At 41.0% G+C, this 19,395-nt stretch overlaps 1 protein-coding gene across 5 annotated transcripts in view; it reads right to left on the minus strand.

Annotated features, from left to right (window-relative positions):
- Positions 1 to 19,395, minus strand: part of WWP1 (WW domain containing E3 ubiquitin protein ligase 1) — a 172,087-nt gene that overhangs the window by 66,700 nt on the left and 85,992 nt on the right. For 4 of the 5 annotated variants that reach the window (XM_048841105.2, XM_048841107.2, XM_048841104.2 and 1 more), the window contains 4 exons: positions 15,669 to 15,806; positions 15,512 to 15,578; positions 12,835 to 13,016; positions 452 to 791 (listed from right to left, as the gene is read on the minus strand). In XM_048841105.2, coding sequence (XP_048697062.1) covers positions 452 to 791; positions 12,835 to 13,016; positions 15,512 to 15,578; positions 15,669 to 15,806 — 727 coding nt within the window. The remainder of the gene's footprint in view (positions 1 to 451; positions 792 to 12,834; positions 13,017 to 15,511; positions 15,579 to 15,668; positions 15,807 to 19,395) is intronic. The other variant, XM_048841106.2, reaches the window with a different exon arrangement.

Genomic DNA, 19,395 nt, shown 5'->3' on the forward strand with positions numbered 1-19,395 from the left:
GGGACACAACTCCAGATACCCCTGTTCGTGTCAAAGTATTTTCAATACATTTTTACTGCATTCTTCTCCCCCACACAAACACTATTTTTGATCCCTACATATGTAACAAGCTTCAAAAGCAGATGAGCAAGGAACTATGCCCCAAGTATGGAAGAAGTTTAAATATCTCAAATGAAGATTCTTTTTGCCCAGAATGTCTTGAGGCTCTTCTATAAGGTCATATCACTGTCTCAGCAAACAAGCAGCCTGTTATTAGTTTCTGGCACCAAAAGCTTCCACCCAGTTCGGACTGCAATACTGCAAAACTATTTTAGATCAAATAACTATGTCTCAGCCAACTGGACTGTATTTAGCAATCCAGAGCCATAATAAAATCTCTGTGTCTATATATAAATGTGTTCAGGCCAGACAGGATTAGAACATATTATTAATTAAAACCAAGCCCACATACCCTGGTGGCAAAGGTTCTGTACTGGTACTACCAGGCTGCTGTCTCACAGGTTCCCCAGATGCACTTGAAGATTCCCTTGGTTTTGCTGCTTCTGCAGTGGTGCTGCTTCTGGTATTAGAGGATGCAGGGTCTGTGGTAGTTACAGCTTCAAGTCCAGCAGACACAATGGGGACTGTAGAAGACGTGCTGTTTTCAGAATAACTAACTGTTTCCGTTGTTGATAGAGGTTCTGTAATTGTGTTAGTGCAATCTGTAGACATGGGGGTTTCTACAGAACCCATAAAAGCCTCAGAGGCAGAATTATCAGCTTCCGGTGCAGTTGACGATGACTCACCATTAACTGGGAAGCACAAAGTAAGAACATTTTATACAACAGATAGCTTTTTGATACAATTTATTTTTTAAATGATAAACATGAAGTAAATTTCATCCACTGAAAGAAGATATACTTTTTAAGATTACACCTTCTAGATTCTAATGAGCTATGTTCCATGTTGCCGAAGACTTACAAGTAAAATGGCACAAGAGGCAGCTTCTTCAATTAAGGCTGTGCTTCCCCTACCTCTATTACAGACCTTTAGCCAATCTCCAATCCATTGTGAACATAAGATAATTTACTTAAACTCTAGTTTATATATGTAAATAAACGAAGGATGGGTACTTGCAACCAGAGTTCAAGATGACTCTATATTCACAATATGGGTAACGCGCCAACGAGTGAAGCGTAATGGTGGAACATTCTCCAACCAGTACCTGTTGGAGTGAGTGCATGTGTATCCTCTACTCCTTCCCTCAGTGTCTTTAAATGTTCTGATGGCAAGGCTATATAAGGAGGCATTGTGCACCCTACCACCTCAGTTTCTTCCAACTGCTGACCAGGAGAAAGCAAAATAGGAACGTGGAAGAAGGGAGGGTGAGCAGGAAGTGTGAATGTACAGAGTCATCTGAAAGAAATAACGGTTACCTACCTTTTGTAACTGTTGTTCTTCGAGATGTGTTGCTCATGTCCATTCCAAGTAAGATGTGTGGGCACGCCGGACTTGGAATGGATATGAGCAAGCACTCGAAGAACAACTCTGGTTAGAAGTAACCTTCATTTCTTCTTTGAGTGACTCTACATATTCCCACTTAGGAACAGTTTCGTAAGGAGTGCTGAAAAACTCAGGAGGAGGGAACAGACTTGAGCAGGGGGTTGGACTAGATGACCTCCTGAGGTCTCTTCCAACCCTAATCTTCTATGATTATTAAAAACAATTGAAGCGCTACTCCACCAAATCTAGCATCCACTCTTGAAGCCAAATCCAAAGCATAATGTTTAGTAAACATAAAGTGACTTCCAAGTAGCAGCCTTACAGATTTCCCCAACAGGAACATGTTTAAGACAAGCAAAAGATCCTGCCACGGCCCTTGTTGAATGAGATGTCACAACTTTAGGCACAGTGACTACTGCTAACTTGTGGCATTCAAGGAAACACTGTTTTACCCAACTGGAAATCTGTATTTTAGCATATAAATTATAACCCATATGATTCTTAGTAGAACAAATAAATAACCAGAAGACCTCCTAAAATCTTTAGTTCTATTTAAACAACATGCTAATACCCTTCTAGCATCTGAAGTACATAAAGCAGATTGCCCTTTATTAAAACATGGCTTTTGGAAAAAGCAGTGGCAAATTAATTGTATGTTGTGAAACTCTGATAATATTATTGGTAAAAACGTGGGATCAGGTCTAAGACCACCATGTCTTTTTGAAAAATAGTAAATGGAGGGTTTGTCATCAAGGTGTGTAACTTGCTCACCCTTCTCCCCAATGTGATAACAACAATAAACTAATAATAGATAAATAAAGAACACTCACCAAGGAATCAAAGGACAGCATTGTAAGCCTAGCCTCCACAATTCCCTCGCTTTCAATTATGGACTGGTTCCTAACCCTTAGTTTAAAAGATGCATATTTCCATATTTTTATCTGGCCAAATCATCAGAAGCATCTCCATATAGTGGCAGCACGAAGATATTATCAGTACAAGGTCTTGCCATTTGGCCTTTCTACAGAGCCAAGTGTTTTTACGAAGTGCCGTCCTGCAGTAGTGAGACAACTTAGAAGACAGGGTATTTTTGTTTATACATACTTAGACACTGACTGCTGAAGCCTTATTCACAAGAAGTTCTGCTAGATTGTACAGATTTAGGATTGCTTCTGAATATCACATTCAACAAAAAGTGTCCTCTCTTCAGTTCAGGAGCAGGAAACAACAGCCCCCCAGTACAGTCCAGCTTTTACCTCAAAGGGACTTGTCATTTCAGAAAATGTTCGGATCACTGTTTTAAATTCTCAGACACAACATATTTCCTCAGCACTGGTATGAGCATCCTTCCGGCCACTTAACTATATGTCTTTTCTAAATCTACAAAAACTCAGAAACTATCCTGTTAATACTCTAGCCACAAGGGCCACATGAGGACTAGTAGATTGACCCGAGGGCCGCATCACTGACCCCCACCCCCGCTGCCCCGGCCCCACCCCCACTCCCCCCCTTCCATGAGGCCCTACCCCTGCCCCACCTCTTCCCACCCCTTCCCTGCCCTCATTCCAACCCCTTCCCCAAAATCCCCAACTCATCTTCGCCTCCTCCCTGCCCCCAAGGGGTACAGGAGGGGTGCAGGGTGCTCAGGGCAGGGGTTTGGGGTGCAGGAGTGCGGGATGCAGCAGGGGGCTCAGGAGGGGTGCGGTGGGGTTCAGCAGGGGGCTCAGGGTAGGGGGTTGAGGTGCAGGAGGGGTGCAGCAGGGGGCTCAAGGCAGGGGGGTCTGGGTGCCGGGTGCAGCGGGTCAAGGTGCAGGAGGGGTGTGGGGTGCAGGAGGGGTGTGGCGGGGGCTCAGGGCAGGGGGTCCAGGTGAAGGAGGGGTGCGGCGGGGGCTCAGGGCAGGGGGTCCAGGTGAAGGAGGGGTGCGGCGGGGGCTCAGGGCAGGGGGGTCCAGGTGAAGGAGGACCAGTCGAGTTGTAGGAGCAGGATTTTATAATTCTACTATAAGAATTGATGTAAACTTTGATTTCATTCTGCCAGCCACCCTTTTTGAATAGCAGAAAGGAATGACTGTCTGAGCCTGGGATCCTGTTTCCCATATGTATTACAATTAGGACCTGTTATAAAGTTTAGTTAGTAAAAGACCGGATTTTGTATTGTGTCTATGATAAATAGATTAGAGAAATGTTGAGGGCCTAAAGCCCCGATGTCAATTGTTTTAGTTATAAGATTTAGCAAGACTTAATTTACAATGTATTCTGTATACCTTTGAAGGTTTCTGTGAGAGACTGTTTGTGTGAATGAGGAATTCATGCATCAGGAAAAGATAAGGTGTGAAAGCCATCACAAATGTTCAGATGGTCAAGAAAAAGTGAGAGACTTGGAAACACCAGGAGACAATCAGAAAATATCCTTTGTATCCAAGGCTAAACATGTTAGCAGCATTGATGACCTCAGAGGAGAAGCAGGCACCCCTGAAGGCGGGACAACAAATAGGATATAACGATGGAAAGCCCAACAATAACCATCAAATGATAACAGCAGAAAACCCCAAGATTAACACTACTTAAGGACTAATGATTACAGGATGACACTGCAAAATGCATGGACTCAAATGGGAATTTACAACTATAAAGCTGGGGTGTTTTGCCATGGAACTCTGGGTTCAGCACTGCAAAGCCTCACAGCATCGGATCGTGACCGACAGAGCCTAGCTCCTCACTCGTGCTCAATCTAACTGGCCATTAGATTAACTTCAGCTACAACAGATTGGTAACTATAAAGACCACCTGCAGGACTTGTGTGTATGTTGTGTGACTGAAAAGCATATGCTAACTGCTGTATTTTCAATAAATATGGCTTATTTGCCTTCTCTCTTATAAAAGATCCCGTGTGCTTTGTATAGCATAACAGAGTGGGGCAAGTGATGGAGTGGGCCTGGATGATAAGTGGGTGGGCCACAGCCCACCCGTGGCTACACCCCTGGTGCAGCATTTATCAAGAGAGCATCACAGTGTTTGAAGAGTAAAATTTTAATCGCCGTTTTTCAACGCAACATCCTAATTATGGCAGCAATTTAACAACTGAGGAAAGGGCAAGAAATGCTGAGAAATTCACCATAAACTTAAAAGCTCAGCAAAATATTTATGTACGACAATCTACAGTTCCGGAAGCCACTACAAAAGCAAGTTATGTTCTAGCATTTAAAATCGCTAAACAAAATAAGCCTTTTGCTGAAGGGGAGTTTTTGAAAGAATGCATGGTTGATGTTGCTGGCATGCTGTGCCCGGAATACCAAAACAAAATTGAGAACATTAGTTTGTCATGAAGAACAGTTACTCATCGAGTAGAAGTGATTCATGAACATTTAGCTTCTGCGTTGAACAAGAAAGCACAGGGCTTTATGTTGTTTTCAGTAGCTCTCGATGACAGCATTAACATTAAGGTCACAGCACAGTTATTGATTTTTGTCAGAGGAATTGAGGACAAATTTGAAACCACAGAGGAATTTTTATCAATGGAATCAATCAAATGCACAACTAAGGGATTGGATTTATACGACACAGTGTCTGGCTGCCTTGAACAGCTGAAGCTCCCCTGGAGTAAACTGGCAAACGTAACCAAAGATGGATCTCCAAATTTAACTGGGAAAAACGTAGGACTTTTAAAAAGAATTCAGGACAAAGTAAAAAGACGATGTTGATAAAGAGGTGATTTTTCTGCATTGTATCATACATCAGGAGGCCCTCTGCAAAAATGTCCTGGACATCGATCCTGTTGTTCGCACTGTAGTGAAAATAGTGAACTACATAAGAGAGAGGGGACTTAATCATTGGCCATTCATTTCTCTTCTTGAAGACACTGTTGCTGAACACCAGGACTTAATCATACAAATATCTGCTGACTCAGCTTAGGAAAGGTATTGCAATGAGTGTGGGAGTTCAGAGATGAAATTTGCACTTTTCTGGAGATGCAGGAGAAAGAAAATGATTTCCCTGAATTAAAGAATTCAAACTGTGCGTGTGACCTCGCTTTTGGTGCGGATATGTTGGCACATTTAAATGAACTTAATGTGAAGCTGCAAGGAAAGAATGTGTTTGTACACTAATTGCATTCTAGTGTGACAACTTTCGAAGTCAAGTTAGTCTTGTTTTCAAAGTGTTTGCTCATTTTCCAATACTGAAATACCTGAAAGTGTCACCAGAGCAGAGAGAAAAGTACAGCAAAATTTTGAGTGACTTGCAGGGAGAATTTTCTCACCAATTCTTTAACTGAGAAGATAGAGAAGACACTGGAGCTGGCGTCATGCCCACTGTCATTTGACTACGAGAAAGCCCCACAAGAATTACAACTGATCAATTACACTGATCTCCAGTGCAATTCCACCTTGAAGTAAAAGTACAATTCAGAAAAACTGGACAAGTTTTATGCCTCCTTGAGTGAAACAAAGTCCCAAATATCTGTAAGGTGGCACAGAAAATCCTGGTTTTGTTCAGCTCCACCTATGTGTGTGAACAAACTTTTTCCCTACTGAATTACAACAAATCTCGCTACAGATCCCAGTTAACTGACCAGCATCTCAGCTCGGTATTGTGGATTTCCACAATGAGAATGACATCAGACTTTGATGCCATTGTAAAGAAGGGCGAGCAGCTGTATTGTTCACATTAATCAAAGAAGGAGTGGAAAGGAGGTAAGTTTGGTTTAATTATTGTAGTACATTGTTATGATGGTATATTTATACCATAAAATAGTAAGTAAGGTTTTATGTTTATTTCCACTAAACTGTATCTTTATGAAATAAAATTTTATTTTAATAAGTCTTCTTCAGAGTTAAATTGTTTAACAACAACATTGCTTAATTGGTGTGGATATGTTGGCACATGTTGCTACTTTGAAGCTAAAATAGTTTGAATATATTTTGGTTATTGCCACGGTCAAATGGAGAAACACTGACGATTCAACAAAGCTAATTACAGATCGTAAAGAAGTCAGCAATAAACATGAAAACTACCAGACTTTTATGTAGTGCAGTACACTGAAAAGTTTTAGCTAACATACAATTTGTGTTCAAACAGGAGCAAAATTGTGTGGTAAAATCAGCAAACAGCTCGGTAATGTATTTTTCTAACAGCGTATTGTTCAACAGAATTATTTTAATTGTGCTGATTCTGAAACAAACTTGTGTTGTTCCTGTTTGAACATGAATTGTTAATTTTGTGAGCATTCATGGCCTGCCATACAATTTCCACCCAGATGTTGCCCTCAGGCCAAAAAGTTTGCCCACCCCTGCTATAGGATGAGGAAGCACAAACTGTCCAAAAGACTGAGGACAGTCAAATTTAAGTAGCATAAATCTGGACAATTCAGGTCTTTCGACTCCTCCTCTAACCTTGTCTAACTGTGGATCCAACCCTGGATCGGCTATGGATCTCACCAGAGGATGTTGAGACAAGAAAGGTAAGAAGGATCTGCCTGGAAGTCCTGTTGGAGTCTTAGGAAGAGGGGGTAAAGATGGATCTGGAAAAAGACTCACAATATCTTCTATTCTACTCCTCTTTCTAGGTGAAGGGGATTTAAAACTCTGAACAGATGAAATCTTTCTCTTCCTCTCCCCCAATGATCTCTCACTCAGGTCTGATGATCAGATGCTGAACAGTGAACATCTGCGATGACAGTAATGGTCTTCAGATTAAACATCAGCATTGGAATAGGAATGGGCAATAGTGGCAGTTTTATAGGCTTAGGCATCACTGGATCCAGAGAGAGGTTCAATTCCATAACCCTTGAACATGGAGTCTAATGCAGAGCTGACTAAGGTCTGCAGACGCCATATCCTAATCAGACAGATACATTAAATCGGACGCACAGGATCTGGCACTTCTAAACAGTGGCCATCTTCTCCCTCGCTTTTTTCCTTTGGAACCTAGGCAGTGAGAACTGATGGCTTAATCACAGAGTCCTTAGCGGCCAACTGAAAAGATGGCATCTTCGACACCCTAGCAGCAGGAGCTGATGAAAACAGGAACAGGAGCTGAAACCAAAAAATACACAGATCCCCAGGATCCTTTAGGCACCTTAGCCTTACAAGTCAAGGCACTCAGAGCTGAAACAGGCCCCTAGTCTTTGGATCTGATGATCTTCTGAAGCCAGACGGTTTAGCAGCAAGAACTTTCTTAAGCAGGAGCACCTGCAGTCTATTCTGTATCTCCTTGCGTACTGGGTGAGAAACTCCAACAAACAGAACACCGAGAAGGAGAGACTGACCTTCACCAAGGCACTTAAGGTGCCTAATGTGGGGTCATCTGATATCAGGAATGGCTGGCAGAAGCGCATCCCTTAATGCTGGTTTTTACTTTTTCTTCAGTTCCACCATCACTCAGAACTGAACTTAAAATTAAACTAACTAGAACTACAAACTCTCAAACTAAACTAACTCTACATGCTACAACAACAATTATCTAAGGCACTAGTACAGGAGAAAAAAATCCTAACCTGAACGACCAGGGCAGTTCACTTTGACCTGGTGCAGGTTTTGGAAGAACTGAGGAAGTAGGGGATGCAGCGCGCCTTTATACAGCCTTTCGCTCAGCATGTTTGAAGACGCTGAGGAGAGGAGTAGGATGAGATACATATGCGCTCTAACAGGCATTGCTTGGAGAAGGTTCTGTTAAGACTGCACTCGTTGTTTTTTTGCTCACAAGTGGGAATATGAAGAGCCACTTGAAGTAGTAGTAACTTTTCAGTTTACTGGCAGGTTGTAATAGACGTGGGATAGTAAGACGTGCTCTGTAAGCTAGCAGAGGGTGGGCATCTTGCTTCCAGTCCGCAAAGGAACATACGCATGATTTGCTCTTGAAACTTCCAAGTGGCATTGGTTTTAAAAGAGAATCTTTAACACTGTGAGATTGTAAGAGAATTTTAAAGGAAGAATAAAAGAAGGCTGAGTATGAAAGATACAACAGATAACAGCGTTTAATGTACACTTGGATAATCTTCCGGGCTCATTCCGCTTGCTTTGTTGCCAAAAAATATTTAAAAATTTTTTTAAATTACTAACTCGCCAATTAAACAAAAATCCACCTCTTCGAAGGATTTAATAATGAAAACACAAGCCTTTAAAAAATATATTAAGTTAAATGTGTATTTACCTGACAAACACAAGCTACATAGAACAAGAATCATATTTTTTACAGTTGCTGTTAGAGGTATACATATTTTTGCCTGTGTAGAAACTACATGGAAATGTCCTATCAGGTAAACAAGCAGAAGCTAATATAATGGTTACAGACACCACTTTTTCTTTTATCAATTAGTTAGCCCAGCAGAGCACATTAAATGCAAAATATATAAGTAAAAATTTACTACTGCAATAAGATCTTCCTGACCTCCCCTTACTGAATCTGCATTTCTGGTAACAGAACCTCCTGTCTCCTTTCCTTACTAAAGGAAAGCATTGCCAAAAGGAAAAAGGTAATGTGGTCTGGTAGAAGCGAATAGCACCAACAGTTCTTGTAAAACTTTTAAGTAGAAAAACTATTTCAAAACTGCCCTTGCTGCAAGTGAGAAAACAGGAAAGGAAACTTGAGAAAACCTAATTATGGTAGACCTAAAAATTACTTGTGAATCCTTCCAGTTCAAATAAGAAGTTCATTAAATATTTGGCTGAGGATAAGACTACAAAAATAATTGCTGATTTCTTATAGTGGTTTCGAAGTAAAATATTAAGAGCTGCACCGATACACAACTTAAATTAAATTAACCTTGCCTTCCCTCCACCCAAAATCATAATGAAATCTGACTACATCCACCTTACAATTTTGGGTTTATATAGTTTAATGTTATAAAATAAAAATAGTAATTTATATCCTTGAGACTAATGTAATTTTTTGTTCTGTTCAGTTACACATAAATGTGACATTGTATTCTGCTACAGTATGTCGTATTTCAATAAGTCATTTTTAACCAGAAAATTTAAAAAAGCTTATCAAGCTCATGTACAAGGCAATGCTGGTGTAGCTAAGCCAAAGGATCTCAATAGAAATTATAGATATTGACTTCATAAATCAATACAGACTTTTTCTTTGGCATATTTTTTATTCATGTTGGTAGATCTGTTACAGAGACTGAAAGTTACTATTCACAAGAGAAATCCAGTGATCTAGTAATTATGCATCACATACATAATAAAATGCAACATCAAAATATTGTATCATTTCTGGATTATTGCCATGTTAGAGCAATCTATCACATCAACAGGAATTTTGATTTAAGATCTTCAATTTATAAGCTCTCTAGAACAGGAAGTATATTTTTGTGTGTTTGTACAGTGACTAGCGCAAAAGGATAGTCTATGAAGACCTGATTCAGAAAATTCTAAGTTTAATGGACACTATTAGGTTAAAATTCATATATAATTTTAAAATATTCCTTCATCTGTGCTACTAAAACCTTAGATTATTCAAAAAAAGAATTTGTTTTACTTTTCACCATTTGTGCTGTCTGTTAATTTTCTGCACTATGTGTAAGCTTAGACAATAAAAACAGACAAGACAATTTTACTTTTGCTTATAGTCACTTTCTAGTCAATTTCACACTATGGTTCACTACCATAATTCTGCAACATCTGGATCACAAACACAGCATGGGAATGGTATGCTTTTGAATTCAAATCTATTGTGTGTAGGGTTTTAAAAATTTCATTAACATGTTTCTACTTAGGTTAAATTTTATGCAAGTTTATTTACAGGAAATTTGAGGTTCAGATACTACAAATGCTTATGCCTATAACCTTACTCACATGCACATGTGTAGGATTGGGTTTTAAATTGGGGTCTAAAATGAGGTGACAGCACCTCTTTAAGAAACCAACATTCACTTTAATGCTTTACATCTGTTTGTCCTTAAATTATCAGTCAGAATCTGCCCTCTACTTCTTATATCTAACTTATGCCAGTCTATCTTCCCAAGAAGGCTAGAAATACAGGCCAGGAAAGTGGGAAGTTATTACATTACGTAACAAAGAACTTAGCAGGAGTGCATATGCACAAGGGAACACAGCTAATGTGTAGAGGGACTAATTAAGCTGGCCCATATGTAAAGCCTGGGTAGAGAAATGAGGGGCAGAGGTTGCTTTTGGAACACCTTTTTGCTCGTTCACTGTGCCACAATTTATAGCATGCAGGGAGTCAAAGGCGTTTCAGAATAACTACACTCCCCTACTTGGACAGGAGTGAGAAGGGGGCTTCAACCCTCTCAATGCACCTGGCAGCATACCTACAACTGCAGTACTGGGGTTTGTATCCTGCAAAGGTATAGACGAGGCACAGCATACATTCTCCCTGGCACAACAGGAAAACTGGGAAGGGGACTGTGATCGGGGAAGTCAATCTCCCTTTCAGGCTTCTCCAAAAGCAGCACAATGAGCTGCCCCTAACACAGGGCTTGTAATAATGCCACAATTGACCCACAAGGAATCAGGAAAGGAACTGATGTCAGATGAGATATAATTATTTATATACCCTAATATCAAACATTTGGATCTGCAAAGACACAAGAGTATAGCTGCAATGATCACAAATATCCTAATGGTTATGAGCTCACAGCTGCTGTGATGCATGCTGCACAAGAGAATTAGATCTGCAGAATTCAGATAGCATATTTATCTTTCACATCATCAGACAATTTCACCAATTTCCTTCACACTTGCCAATTTTTTTTAAAATTACCTTTTTCTTAAAAGTAGCCCAACTAATTAACTAAAGAGGAATTTCAACCCCCACAAAAATAGTTGAATGGGATGAGAAAAGGGAGCTCTCAGTAGTAAAATAATTGGGGCAGATGTTCAGCTGGTGTCAGCTATCATAGCTCCACAATAGAACTATGAAAGTTTACATCAGCCGAGAATCTGCCTCAATGAGAATTTTGGCAGCATCTCTATGGAATTATTATCCAACACTGTCTAAGAGTGACAAAATGTTACCTTTTATATTGTAATAACACTTGTAATTAATTTTATACCACAAGCAGTAAGGACCTCCATTTTATGTCTAACTCAGGAAAAGTTACATCCAGCAAAACTGCATCTTCTACCACTATGCTAGAATATGACTCACTACAGACGTGAGAGATTTCTACCAACTCCACTTCCTGTATCAACTAAGCACTCTTTAGAGGTTCCTTATCTCATTTAGCAATAACAGCACAAGAAAGCAAATGAAATTTTATAGTATCTATGACATTTGGACCTCAGCTTAAAGGTACAGAGTCAACTTGGATTTTCTTTATTTTTTTAAGATCTGTTTTCTAATAGAGGACCCTTTACGTAGTATACCCCTTAAATACTAAGTCCTGAATGGTTTTGTTTTTTTAAATAACTTTAAAAAACCGAGGGTTTTTCTGTTCCCCTGTGATGTTTATAAAGGTCTTTTGGGAAAGCCCGAGAATAACACCACTGCTTTCTGTCTGTTCACCTTCACTTGTTCCTGTTACTCAGACACACTTTCATGGGACCTGAGGAAGGGCATGCACCATTGACAAAATGGAAACACTGATTATATGTAAAATTCATTCAAATGCACAAAGTAAATAAAATGAAAAAAAAAATCTCTAATATTTTTCCACTATATTACTCTTAGGGGTTACTTGCAACAATAGTCAGTACAACAACATTTCCAGATGGAAATCAGATTTAAAAATTAATGTCCCTTTAGAAATAATTAGCACTTTTAAGTGATCCTGGGCTGAGAATTCTAAAATATATTTCATCCCAGAGCAGATTCGTTACCTGATTTGCATAAAACTGGAAAATAGGTTATATAAATGGCAACAGAAATGCTGAACTACAGTGACACAAGCAGGTCCTGCTACTAGAGAAATGTAAAGTCCTCAAACATTGTTTCTATCTTTGCAGATTTTTGTTGGAAAGCACTTCTTGTAGGGAAACATACTTCCAATTCTTTGCAGTCAGGAAATCCACTTACTATCTCCCACCTCCACTAGAAAAGCATTTTTGAAATGAGCCAGTAAAGGAAGTCAGACTCTTTCCTCTAGACTATCTATGTTATGATTCAATGGTCTGGTTCAGGCACAGAGGCCTTACTTGATGACAAGATGTCTCTTAAGAAAAATAAAACAGGTAAAATATTGTTCTCCAAATTGATGTGTTCTGGAATGACTCAAGGAAGTGGAGAAATTCTAAGATTTATATTCATCATGCAGAAGTGAAAATATTACAGGTTTTATCTCAGATGTATATAGTAAAAGGCAGATAAACAATCAGAAGTTGGACTACATGATTTTAATTAACTAGAAAGTCCTTATCGAACAGCATTTTATAACATGCTCATTCTTACCACTGTTGTTGGCAGGCTGGGTTGAAAGTGGTTTTGGTACTGGTGTATTTTTGGGACTGGCTGCAACATGAGAAGGAGATGAAGTGCTGTCTCCATTAACAGCATGTATACAGAATGCATTCTGTATTACAGAGTTTGAAGGAGCTTGATTGTCTATTCCATTAGACATGTCACAGGTAGATCTTGGCAAAATAAAGAGGATTTTGATTAATACAAACAGTATGTTAAATAGAACTATAGAAAACAAAGGCCTACACTGAAACATGCTTAAAGATCTAATACAAAAGACAACAAAGTAAACTCAGTGGCAAGGTTTCAATATTATTCCGTTGGTGAGTGAAGATAACTGTTCATATAAGTAAAACTAAACCAATTATGGGGACATGGGGGCTTATTTTTGTAATTTTAATTCAGATACTTATCAACTGGATTTTTAAGTTCCATTTATTTGTCCCCCAATATGGCATTATAACTGAGTTGGGCAGGCTAGTTTGGCTACTAGAGTTCCCAAAAAATGGCCGCAGCTGCTTCTCTGGAGAGAACCCCATCTTGTCAGATGAGCTTCTTTCCTCCTCTAGGCATGCTGAACAGCTGCTTTTGTCAGTCACATCTCTAGAAATTACTTCAGAGTAGTTACCGTCTAACAAATGAGGTAGCAAAGATTTCTCTTAGTAAGAGGCAAATAAATACTTAAGGACCCCTACAGGAAAACACCATATGTTGAGATGCTGTTCCACTCTTCCTGACCCCTAAATATTGTTTTAGCCTTTTCTGCTCAAGTGACAAATGGCAGTCACAGAGGTCACCTTCATGCATGCTGCGCTGAAGCAGAAATCAAGCAGATGAGGGAGCCCTAGAGACAGAAAAATGCTGGACAAGGTGGTTAATCATCCTGCCTACTAGGGTTAGGAAGGAAGACCCAAAGTGCCTGTGCTGTCACAGACCAAGTCACAGAAAAGGAGGCTTAGCAGAGAATAGTTAAAACACACATTTCTTTGTTATAAAACAGCAAACATCAATTCACTTAAGTTACTGATAAACCAAACAACAACAGAGACAGCTTTTGTTTTTGGTTATTTTTTATTCTAACCTAGAAATCTTATTTGATTTTGCTGGCATCAACAGAATACAGCTAAACCAAGGTCAAAAGAATTGGTTTGTTTTTAAATCAGTGAAGCTAAGCTGTATTTATTTTTCAGTGAAGAGCTTTGTAATCAGAATGTTATTTTTAAAATTATGTTAGAATTTTTTTTTCAAGTGTTATTAGCAATTTTCCTTTTTAATGTAAGCTAAGTTAATACATCAACAGGGTATGGCCAGGTACAAAAGCAGCATCAGGGACAAAATGAATTGTCTGAAGAGAAGGGAATACTGCTGCCGCAAAGATCAAACATCCAGAGAGATCAGGATGGAGGACTGTGAAGGTATAGCTGACCCATCTTCAAAAAATCTGGGGCAATATTTTGTGGAAAGGAAGGAGGAGGAAGAAAATTATAGTCCCCAAGATGTTAGAGAAAACTGGGGAATAATATTTTGAGTGTTCACCCCAATAATATTTAGTGGCCAAGGGGATCCAGAAGCAAACCTCCACATATAAAGAGGACAGTACCTGGGATGGGCAGGGAAGAACGACTTGTGTCCATCCCCCAGATCTGTAGCAGCTGAGAGGGAGCAAAACCACACACATGGAAGGAAAGTAGCAGGGTAAGGAAAGCACTGCAAGGTTGCTGGGTGGTCCAGTAACAATAAAGCTAGTTTTAGTAATGAACTCCTTGCTTCTCTTCTACTGCTGTTTGAGGACCAGGTGTGCCCTGTTTCTATTATTCTCCTGGCAACCCTTTGTTCTCCTACATAATAAATAGAGAGATGAAGCTTGTGGGTCTCTGTACATTAAACTCAAGGCTCTCTTCCCCATTTCAGGTTTAGGTGGGCAAGTTCTTTGATTTGAAGGCTTGATTCAATAACCATTGAAATCAGTGGGAGTCCTTCCATTGATTTCAATGTGCACAAGATCAGGCCTTGAAAGAGAGCTAATGGAGGTGGGGGGGGGCAGAGAAGAGAAGACAGGATGGGGGACACAGGCCCTTTTCTTCCTCCTCTCTTGCAATAGCATTTTAAAGGAGGAAGGTAGTAGAGAGGCACTATGCCTGGCTCTTACACAGCAGCAGTAGGTAGCAAGGAGCTCAGCACTCAATACCACATTCACAGTTCCTGGTCCACTGAGCTCCACTGCAGTACTTCACAGATTTCAAGGCCAGGTGGACTCTATGTTTGGTCTGATGGACTTATACGTTTAGCCAGAAGACAAAACTAAACCATCAAGAGGTTGACCACTTACCTGGAGAAGAAGGCACAAGCTCCCCGACTACCAGCAGAAGAAAAGAGATGTAAGCTGAACACCTACATTCCCCTAACCTAAGTAATCCACATGAACGCAATGGAACACCTGCATGAATAAACTTACTCGTGCAAATTTACAGCACTGGGCCCTTGGTGCTGCAATCCTTCCTTACTCAAGCAACACAGTAAGCAGAGTCCATGGGAGTGTAGGCCTGAAGTAGTTAAGGCCTGAAAGTCAAAACTGATCACCTGTGCAAAATTCAATTATCTAATTGTAAATGAAACAATGGCCATTACACTTCAAATACTGCAAAAAGTAAAAAATAATAATTCCAACCTCGATGTAGTTCTTGCCAAAATTTCTCTGTTTTCGTGTACAGCATCACCATTTTGCTGGACTTCTACTAAATAACAAGAAATACATTAAATAGATTTTTCCTTCTTTTAAAATGTTAACAAAAACATGTGGGTTTTATTTTACTAATTGAACTTACTGGCTGCTGGTGAACTGCAGTTTGTAAGAGATTCTTGTTCAACAACCAGACCATCAAGCACAACTGTCAGTTCACCTGTTTGCACCATGCCACTCTTGTTTTCTAAGGAGAGTTTCAATTGTTCTTTCACCCCCTCCACTACAAGGGGAAAAAGAATAAATTCAGCATTAAATAGTTTCTCCCACAAAAACATACTAAAAATATTTTGTACAAAGTTATATTACATATAAAAATGCTACATAGTTGATATATATATACACATACAGTTTTCTCTCCTACTTAAAGAAAGAAGTTCTATAAAGATTTATTCCAATATATATGACGGATACATCTATTTTCTTCTAAGTCTTCAGGTTTTGCTAATTTGTATTTTTAGAACTAGCTTGTTGAATAAAGTAATTGATTAACATTTTATTTAAATAAGCCGTATTTCTATTATTTTGCTGCTTTCTATTCCCTCAGAGCAGGGAACCCTAAAATCTCACGGGTTACAACATCATCATGTTTGATTATGTACACTGTTTAGTATGTAGAGTCCATAAATAGGAGTCCAGCTTTACATACAACTTTTGCTAATATGAGCCATGCTGTAAATTGCTAGGACGGGGATAGGTCAGCAAAAGACATCTGGAATATGGCAAACGTTTATGGAACTCTGCTGTTGCAACCTCAGGACAGATTGATGACAGATAAATGGTGAAATCCTGGCCTCACTGAGTCAATGGCAAAACTCCCATTCACTTCAACAGAGCCAGGATTTTACTCCAAGAATCTCCATGTGTCAGTGCAACTTCAGAGTAGGCAGTGGACAGCTAAACATTTGCATGGTTTGACAGAAAATCAGGGATTCTAATTAAGGGTGTGTGAGGTTTTGAACAACTATGTAGTTCAGAGGTGGGCAAACTACGACCCGCAGGACCGTTCTGCCTGGCCCCTGAGCTCCTGGCCCGGGAGGCTAGCTCCCCTTCCCTGCAGGCAGCGCTCTGGGCAGCGGGGCTGTGCACTCATGCAGGGCAGCGTAGTAGCATGTCTGGCTCCGGCACAGCGGCCAGACATGCTGCTCTGAGCAGCATGGTAAAGGGGCCGAGGCATTGGATAAGGGGCAAAGGGTCCCGGAGGACAGTCAGGGGACAGTTGGATGGGGCAGAGGTTGGGGGGGGGGCTGTCAGGGGATGGGGAGGGGGGGGTTAGGCAGGGGGTAGGGTCCTGGGGGGCGGTTAGGGGCGGGGGTCCCAGGAGAGGGTGGTTGGATGGGTCGGGGGTTTTGAAGGGGGCAGGCAGGGGGTGGGAAGTGGGAGGGGGTGGATAGGAGGCAGGGGCCAGGCTGTTTGGGAAGGCACAGCCTTCCCTATCCGGCCCTCCATACAGTTTCACACCCTATGTGGCCCTCAGGCCAAAAAGTTTGCCCACCCCGATGTACTTTGTTGGAGAAGAAACATAAGGCCAGATCCTCAGCTGGTTATCAATCAGCAGAGCACCCACTCAAGTCAATGGAGTTATATCAATTTACACTGAGGTTACAGATTCCTAACACCTACTGCAAAAGAAATGGTTAGATTAGGTAGTTTCTAGAACATATACTATTGGCTCCATACAGGTTTAGTGCTTCAGACAGATTATTTACTTGGACTTCTCCAAGCTTATTGTTCCCATGGTGCATTTTTGGAATCTTGTGCCAGTTTTACAAACCCAAAATGTTTAAAGCAGCTAGAACTAAATTCTGGATTGTGAATCCTGAAACATGCTTTACAAGGTACAGGGAGCTAAAACTATTAGATACACAAAACTTGTGAGCTCAATTCTTGACTATCTCCCAAAATCACTAAATTCCAAAGACCAATAGGAAGGAGGAAAAATGTGGATCTAACTAGGTAGTAAATACAAAACAATAAATAAAAAAAATAAAGTCCCTGCTAATTTTCTGTCACTAACATAAAGATCCCAACTCTGAAGATTATTAAGTAGTAAGAGTATTACTAGACTAGTTAAAAAGAAACAAAACCAAAAAACCCTGCCCTACATTTTGACCCATTTATCAGAGTCTAAAAAATAATTCCAATTAAACATCTGCATTGAACTCAATATGACTGTCAGGCATATCAGAAAAAAGATTGAGCAAAAGTATGTTTCAGTAAATGACATCACTAGTGGGATATATAGGTATTTTTTCAAAAAAAGGCTGGCCTCTTCATAACAGGTGTATTCTACTATTCCAGTACCAATAACTATATTAAACTGGCATTAAAAATTGAGTGTATGTATCAGTAATTTAGGAGAAAAAACACTAAGGGGATGTTATGATTAAACCAAAAAAGACAGTTACCTTTTTTCGTAACTGGTGTTCTTAGTGGTGTGTTGCTAATGGACATTCCACGGTAGGCATGTGTGCTCACCACATGCATCAGTGCCAGAAGTTTTTCCGTCAGTAGTATCCATAGGGGACTGGCTCTGGTGCCCTCTGGAGTGGCGTGAGTATGCCACGGTATAAGGAGTGCTGCCGGCTCCCCCCACCGTCAGTTCCTTCTTCCCAGAAACTCCAACAGCGGGGAAGCAGGGCAGGTCATGGAATGGACATGAGCAACAGATCTCAAAGAACACCAGTAGCGAAAAAACGGTAATTGTCTTTTCTTCTTGAGTGCCTGCTGATATCCATTCCATTGTAGGTGACTCCCAAGCAGTACCACCGAAGGCGGGCAGGAGTTCATGGACATGTCGACTGCAACACAGCTCTGCCAAATCCAGCATGGTCTCTTGCCTCCTGGGTGATGACGTAGTGCACCGTGAATGTGTGCGTACCAAAGACCACATTGTGGCTCTGCAGATATCTGGGACAGGGACATGCGCCAAGAAGGCTGCCGAGGATGCTTGAGCCCTAGCAGAGTGGGCCATCACTACAGGTGGCAGCTCGACCTAAGTCAGCTCATAACAGGTCCAGATGCAGGTGGTGATCCAATTTGAAATCCTCTGCAAGGACACCAGGAGGCCCTTCATCCTATCTACTGTTGCCATAAAGAGTAGGGTCAACCTGTGAAAGGCTTTGGTACGTTCCAGGTAGAACACTAGGGTGCCCTGGACATCCAAAGTGTGTAGCCACCTCTCCTCTTTGGTGGAGAGAAGCTTCAGACAGAACATCGGGAGGAAGATATTCTGGTTGACGTGAAAAGGGGACACCACTTTAGGCAGGAAAGCTGGATCGGGTCGCAGCTGGACCTTGTCCTTGTAGAATATCATATACGGAGGCTCCGCCATGAGGGCCTTAATCTAGGATACGCGCCTCACCAAGGTAATGGCTACAAGGAACTCAACTTTCCACAACAGATGGGAGATGGAACAAGAAGCCGTAGGCTTGAAGGGCGGGCCCATTAGCCTAGAGAGGAGCAGGTTGAGGTCCCATTGGGGAACCAGATCCCGGATCGGCAGGAAGAACCTTTCAAGGCCCTTTAGGAACCTCATCGACATCCCATGCGAGAACACTGATTGGCCCTGGACGCGCGGGTGGAAGGCTGATATGGCTGCCCAGTGCACTCTGATGGACGAAAGCGCAATGCCTTGGTGCTTTAGGTGGAGCAAGTAATCCGGGTTGGGAACTAAATTCCCGCCTAAACTGCACGGCTGGGTGGCCATCCAGCAGGCTATCAAGTGCCACACACTTCAGGTGTCCCTCCCCACATTGCCCTACTGCTCCTGCCCTCTGCCTTGGAGCTGTTCTGGGAGCCTCCTTCTTGCT

This window comes from Caretta caretta, chromosome 2 (assembly GCF_965140235.1).
Source record: "Caretta caretta isolate rCarCar2 chromosome 2, rCarCar1.hap1, whole genome shotgun sequence".
Taxonomy (NCBI): domain Eukaryota; kingdom Metazoa; phylum Chordata; order Testudines; family Cheloniidae; genus Caretta; species Caretta caretta.